Source organism: Hylobates moloch, unplaced genomic scaffold, assembly GCF_009828535.3.
Source record: "Hylobates moloch isolate HMO894 unplaced genomic scaffold, HMol_V3 SCAFFOLD_15, whole genome shotgun sequence".
Lineage (NCBI taxonomy): Eukaryota > Metazoa > Chordata > Mammalia > Primates > Hylobatidae > Hylobates > Hylobates moloch.
This window is the reverse complement of record NW_026652290.1, coordinates 59,263,393-59,270,617: the sequence shown is the minus strand read 5'-3', so window position 1 is coordinate 59,270,617 and position 7,225 is coordinate 59,263,393. Positions and strand designations below refer to the sequence as shown.

The 7,225-nt window shown below is 48.5% G+C and overlaps 1 protein-coding gene across 3 annotated transcripts in view; it reads right to left on the bottom strand.

Annotated features, from left to right (window-relative positions):
• Window positions 1-3,428: 3,428 nt before the first annotated feature.
• SPRED2 (sprouty related EVH1 domain containing 2) overlaps window positions 3,429-7,225 on the bottom strand; it is a 124,153-nt gene continuing 120,356 nt past the window's right edge. For all 3 annotated transcript variants that reach the window (XM_032176585.2, XM_032176584.2, XM_032176586.2), the window contains one exon: window positions 3,429-6,742. In XM_032176585.2, coding sequence (XP_032032476.1) covers window positions 6,074-6,742 — 669 coding nt within the window. In that variant the 3' untranslated portion in view covers window positions 3,429-6,073. The remainder of the gene's footprint in view (window positions 6,743-7,225) is intronic.

The window sequence follows — 7,225 nt, the reverse complement described above, 5'->3', positions numbered from 1 at the left end:
TGGCCCTGTGATCACCTGCTCCAATGCCACGATACATAACTAACAAAACCCAGCCTGTGAGTCCTGTAAAATAGAGCTCCTCTAATGATACTTTTTCCCCTGGGAAGTGTCCTGATTTTCTGGGGGGTGTCCACCGTTCAGGGGAGTGGGTAGTGGACCAGCATCAGGGCAGCAGCAGGGAGGAAGAGCAGAGGCGTGACTTGCAGGAGGCGACCTCAAAGGCCAGAGAAGCGGGGTGGGAGGTTCAGGCAGGCAGTACTCTGGAGACAGTGCTCTGACCCAGGGCAAGTGCCGCTGAGCGGGACCCTGCCCTCTCGGCAAAACTGTTCCCACAGAGGCCACCAACCTTTTCCCAGTTGCATGTGTTGGCTCCCAGAAACCCAGCCAGCCTAGTGCACTTCTGCAGCCGTCCTTGGAGCTGTGAACATACCTGGAGGGGTCAGCAAGAAACTGAAATCAAATTCAGATCAAATAGAAGTTAAGAAATAGAAATCTCAACACACAGGATGGAAATCAAAATACTCACAAAATATTGATAATGCGCTTCAGCCTTCTGTGCTTTGAAAGAGGTTGTTTTCTCGAGTTCCTGATGTTTCCTCAGGGCCTCAGAATAAAAAAGGGACTGAGAAAGGAACTAGCATTTTTGGAGCACCTGCTGCGTATCCCACTGTAACTAAAGCATATCATTTAACCTTCACGCCAGCTGAGGGTAGGTATTACCTCACTTGTTAAATCTGAGAAAACTCAGAGGTGAAGTCACTTGCCCAAGAGCTAATGGCTAGTAATGGCAGAAAGGCTGTCCAGAGACCTTGATAGAGTTAGGTGTAGTCGGTCCTCTGTATCCACGGTTTCTGCATCTGTGGATTCAACCAACCTCACATCAAAAATATATTCATTTAGGCCGGGCATGGTGGTTCACGCCTGTAATCCCAACACTTTGGGAGGCCAAGGTGGGTGGATCAGCTGAGGTCAGGAGTTTGAGACCAGCCTGACCAACATGGTGAAACCCTGTCTCTACTAAAAATACAAAATTAGCCAGGTGTGGTGGCGGATACGTGTAATTACAGCTACCCGGGAGGCTGAGGCAGGAGAATCACTTGAACCCAGGAGGCGAAGGGTGCAGTGAGCTGAGATTGTAACACTGCACTCCAGCCTGGGCAACAAGAGCAAAACTCAGTCTCAAAAAAAAAAAAAAAAAAAAAAAAATTCATTAAAGTGTTTTAATAGAGGTTAAGAAAAAAACAAAACAAAGAAAGGGCCAGGCATGGTGGTTCATGACTGTAATCCCAGCACTTTGGGAGGCTGAGGTGGGAGGATCTCTTGAGCCCAGGAGGTCAGGATGAGCCTGGGCAACATAGTGAGACCTCCATCTCCATGAAAAAAACTTAAAAACAGTTAGCTGGGCATGGTGATGTGCACCTGTAGTCCTAGCTACTCGAGGGGATGAGGTGGGAGAATCGCTTCAGTCCAGGAGGTCAAGGCTACAGTGAGCCATGATTGTGCCACTGCATTCTAGCAAGGGTGACACAGTGAGACCCTGTTTCAAAAAAAAAAAAAAAAAAAGGGATGGTTGAACGTGTACAGACTTTTTGTTGTTATTATTCCCTAAACAATACAGTATAACAACTATTCAGCTGGGCGCGGTGGCTCACGCTTGTAATCCCAAACACTTTGGGAGGCCGAGGCAGGCGGATCACGAGGTCAGGAGATCGAGACCACGGTGAAACCCCGTCTCTACTAAAAAATACAAAAAATTAGCCAGGTGTGGTGGCGGGCGCCTGTAGTCCCAGCTACTCGGAGAGGCTGAGGTAGGAGAATGGCGTGAACCCAGGAGGCGGAGCTTGCAGTGAGCCAAGATTGCGCCACCGCACTCCAGCCTGGGCGACAGAGGGAGACTCCGTCTCAAAAAAAACAAAAACAAAAACAAAAACAAAAACAAAACAAAACAAAACAAAAAAACCAACTGTTCAACTATTCACATTGTATTAGGTATTATAAGTATGATTTAAAGTATACAAGAAGTGGGAGGTCGAGGCTGCAGTGAGCAGTGTCACACCACTACTCCAGCCTGGGCAAAAGAGTGAGACCCTGTCTCCAAAAAAAAAAAAAAAAAAAAAGGACACAAGAGGGAGGATGTGTATAGGTTACATGCAAATATATCAGGGACTTGAGCATCTGTGGATTTTCTATCTGCAGGGGGTCCTGGAACCAATCCCCCATGGATACTGAGGGTTACTGTTGTTTCTTTACATATGCTTCCTCACTTGTAAGGTGGAAAAGAATCCTGCATTCCGCAGAAAGCTAAACATGACGTTGGTGGTATGCCCAGTTCCTGGCCTAGCACATAGGACACCAAAGACAAACTATACCTGAGGCAGCCTGAGGGTGCCCCAGAGAACCAGACGGACAGGATAAGGCTCTTGACTGCCGCCCACTTGTCAAGGCCACCAGCAGGGAAGGAAGGAACAGAGGCATCAGAGTGAGGCCTGGTAAGGACCTGGGCTCTTCAGTTGGCTAGCCCAGCTCAGCCTGGTTCAGTCCTCGCCTCCTGGGACCGCAGGTTCCCTGTTACTCACCCTTTCTAAGCTTCAGTTGCTCAACTTTGACACAGGGATGACAGGAGGGCCCTGTCTTGCAGGGAGCATGGGGGCAAGTGAGCTCGTAGGACTCTTTTCCCACTCCTCAAGTCCTCCTCTCCCTTCCTAAGTTCCATCATCTCTCCATGCTTCTCGCCTTTGCCAGTGGCTTGCGAAAATCACCCCCTTTAGGAAGAGTTAAAACTGAAACGTTAACACGAAGATGCAGGGCCCCTCCTATATATCTCCTTTTAAGGGCCCTATTCCTTTCTCTAGAGAAACTTTTCTCTGTGACCCTCAAAAGACCTCATTCTTTATTTCCTCCTGGGGATTGTCACTGTAGCTCTGGAGCATCCAAAGTGTCCATTTGGAAAGGAAAGTGGGCCAAAGAGAGCTGCTCGGAGGAGACCAAGCATCTTGCAGTGTTAACAATTGTTTTCTGCGAGAAATTGTCCTCCAAACTACACACACACACACACACACACACACACACACACACACACACACATCCCTGAGGTTCAGCAGGGATCAGTGGAAAACAACTTAGAGGAAGTACAGCTGTTCCCTCTGAGGAGCGCTCGTTGGGGAAGCCAGGCCTAGGAAGAGGGGGTGTTCCTGGGCGGTGGCCGGCAGCCTTCCTTTCACTGAGGCATCCGAGCCCAAGGAGCTGCAGTCTCCCCTTGGGAATATGACATAACCATAGGAGGAAAGGGCCTTGAAAAAAACAGACCGGTGTCCACATGTCCTTCGGCACAGGAAGCCCTGTCCCATCCTGTATGCGGGAACTCCAAGATCTGCCAACGCTCTAGCATCACCTTGTCTCCTGCCGGACAAATACCCCAAAGCCAGGGATCTGATAGGATGTGTTTATATTTACACAGTACATTTTAAAGCAATGGCTACATTGGTCATACATATTAGAAACCATAAAAAAAAGTTAAGAACTAAAATGTACATCATACACTTGTATATATATTTTTTACACAGAGGTAAAAAGGCTTATTATAAAAAAATCAATACAACAGGGTTTTTAGTATACAGGTAAAGAATGAATTATGCTTCAGGCACTTTAATTTGTTAATGTGAGCAAATAGCTTGGGGGGTCGGGGAGGCTTCTGGACAGAAAATCTTTTGGTTAATGTTTTGTTACCACAGATACAAAAATAAAATCTGAATAATTTCTCTCAAATGATTGACGTCAGTATGGCAAAGCTGACTGGGAAAATACTACACACTGTTCAGCTGCAGTGTGGCAATTAGAGACGTATTTACATAAATGTCCCCATGGCTGTCTTTGTGCCCTTAACCGATGCCTTCACAAACCAAAAAGTATACGTGGAGTAAGATCTGCTAGCATAACTCTTAAAAGGGTGGAAAAGGACAAGGGGTGAAAGAAGAGAGAAACAGGTAACAACTAAATAGAGGTGACAAACAAAAAACAGCCGGGATATGTGCGTTCTTACTGAAATAAATAGGGGCACTCGAACTGAGGTCTAAGGAAACGAACATTAGTGTTGTGCTTTGTAGAGAAGAGACCCTAGAGAAAGACCCCAAGGAGGTGCCTCCGGGTCGGGGGAAGGTGGTCTCTCGACAGCACTGGAGGCTGGCTGAAGGTTTTCTAGATGTTCTCCAGGCATGGATGAGGTTTTCTTTTCTTCCATCAATCCAGATGGACAGCTCTCTGCTCCTTTTCCAAACTGGAAAGCCTAAACCAGTTACTCCAATGAATGAAGACGTCTACTAACTGACTCATAAGCACACTGGGTATTTACACCGGTAATCTACTAAAGAAACGCGATGAGCTTGTGGACGAGCTGGAAACAGCCCCATGAAGGTGAGCACAGCTAGCACTTTCCCAATATGATTGGCAGACTGGAAAAAAGTCCCTTTCCTTGAAGACTGGTGTCCTGTGTGCAATAAAGGAGTGGGGAAAGGGAGTGGGGAGCAGGCCATGTCTTCTGCTGGCCGTTACCACAGAAAGATCGTGGTGGGAAGAACAGCCGGCGTCCACAAGCCCGTCCCCGGTGGTCTCCACGAGGTTCTGATTGTACTATGCTAGGTATAGGTAACCACTCTTCACTTTTCTTCTTTCTTCAATAAGAAGATTTGGCTAATCCTTGCAACGTATTAGAAAAATACTCTTTTCCAGCTAATTAGAAGCCTCCTCCGTGGCAAGGCGACAGGCAGAACCAGTTGGCTGACCTAACCACCTGTGCACCCAAAGTGGCGAGTCTGGGTTTGGAGTTGCAGGAGAAAGACACTTAGGCATTGGAAGGGTTTTTACATATGGCCTTGTTTTTTCCCCAAGTATAAATGAGGAATTTGGTGATGTGAAATTGAGTTCAAAATGAAAACGAAAACATAAACCCATGAAGAAAATGCGACCCACCACTCTTCAAATTTATGACATTTAAAAATCCCCTCTCCCCATTCAAATAAAATAGCCAGGGGTTGGGGGGAAGCTCCCTATGGTTTTAGTCACCATAACCTTAGTGTTTCTCAGCTGGAACTTGTTCATGGGAACACTGGTTTGTGTTTGAGGAAACTATTTGGTTTGCAAAACAACAAGCAAAATTTCTTACTTCACTAGTATCCTATCCTAATATTGCTAATTTTTTCGAAGTGGTGGCAACACAATTTAAAAAATGTTTTACTTTAGGGGTAACGGGGAGGCTCATAGAAACCTGAAATCCCCATTCTAGCCCTGGTCCAAGAGGATGCAATGCAGTTGAAGGAATTTTCCTGATTCTCACAAGTTAATCTGAAGTTAAGGCTCAATTCTCAGTCTATTACGGGTGAATGTTTTGCATCAGTGAATCATTTCAACAGATTTTGGGGGGGCAGAAAATGATGATGGGCTAAAGATAGAAACTGCAGCTTACACGGGAAATTTGGCTTTAGAAAAGTTAAAGCGATATTGTTTTGTGGTACAAGTTTGTTAACTAGCTCACCTCCTATACATAATAACTGACTGCAGGCTGAGATACTTCTGTCGGGTTTCATCATTCTCACATCCCATTTCCGCAGAACCAGATGCTTGCTAGCGACAGGCAAGGTGAACCAAGAGAAAGAGAGTCTTCGACGCTCTTGGAAAAATCAACTACAAAACCCACCGAAAATCAGCAGTTCCAATTGCAGACTCCTTTGAACTGGAAGAGGCGGGGGAGGAGGAAACAGGAAATCAACACATGGATGAGACAGTTAGCTTGGTTACAGATTGTTAATAGTACAGGAGTCTGTGGCGAAGGTTCCTTCCTCAGAACACTGTGCGAGCGTGTGTGTATGGATGTGGCTGCTGCAGTGTGGGCGGCGGGGGGAGTGGAGAGTCTGCCCGGCAGCGTCCCTGGCTGGAATGGTGCCTCAAGGTACCAGGGAGCTGGGAGGCTGCTTGCCCTCCTCGCTCCTTGGAATGGAAGGGAGCGGGGGAGAAGATGAGAGTATGTAAGAGACGAGTTCCCCTGTGGCTGCAGATGGAGGGAGAAGGGAGGGAAACTGAGTCACGCGGCCGCTTTGTGCTTCCCGCCACAGCACCTGCACATCACTCCGCAGTGGTAGCAGGCCCGAAGGGGCAGGTAACAGCACATACAGGGGGCCAGGAAAGACAAGGCAATAAGAGCCATCCACCGGAGGCAAAACTTCTCGTCGCTAGTATCGCACGAGCAAGGGTCTGTATAGTCTCCCTCGGGGTCCGACATACAGTGATAGAGCATGCTGTCCGCGCACCACATGCAGCTCACCCGGCGGATGCAAGTTCTCACGGAGTCGGGCGCGTCCTGGCAGTGGCCCCTGCGGTTCTCCTCGTGGTTGAACATGTCCCTGCAGTACACGCACCGCGAGCGCTCTCCGTCCTCCTTCCGCCGCCGCGACTTGCCCCGGGAGGGCTGCGTCTTGATCACGCTGCCCCCGCGGCCTTTGGGGTCCTCGCCTAGGCCAAAGTCTGAGGAGTCCACGTAGGGGTAGTTGTAGTCATGCTTGGGGACCTCGCCCTTGGCGAAGCGCACGTAGGAGGAGTCAGCATCCTCCGAGGGGTCCGGGTACTTGCCCCTGACGGGTGCGTGCCGGTAATCCTCGTACCCCGTCATCCAGATCTTCTCCCGGGGGTTGATGCGCACGATCTCCTCGTCGTCGTCCGGGAAGCTCACCTGGCGGTAGGGCCTTGGCATCGGCTGTCCCGTAAGAGAGGAGACATTATTTTACAGCAGCGGCCAAAAAACAAACAAACTAACAAAAAAACACCCCACCTTCTCCCTCCCTAGCCATCCAAAATGCACCTTTCTCGATAACTCCATCACGATGCTCCGTGAAGAAACAGACCCCTCCTGAAATTACTGAATATCCTGTCGCCCAGTCAGAGATGTATTTCAAATAGAGTCTCAATCCATTACTGGGCCAGGAAATCAATTTCGTGGGTTGAGACCAGCAGTATTTTCCCTTTCTGGTGACGCACTGCCATACGGGCAGGGGAGTGTGCACATGGCAAGGGCACAGGGTGATGCCTTCTCAGGAGCATGGCACACTCAGATCAAGAGGCAGAACAGGACCTGTGCCCCAGAGTATCTTCCGCCTCCCTCAGGGACCTCCTAGCCCCAGTGTGTGGGCTACACTGACTTCTAAAGGCTTGCATTAGTTTTGCCTATTTTTGTACAGTA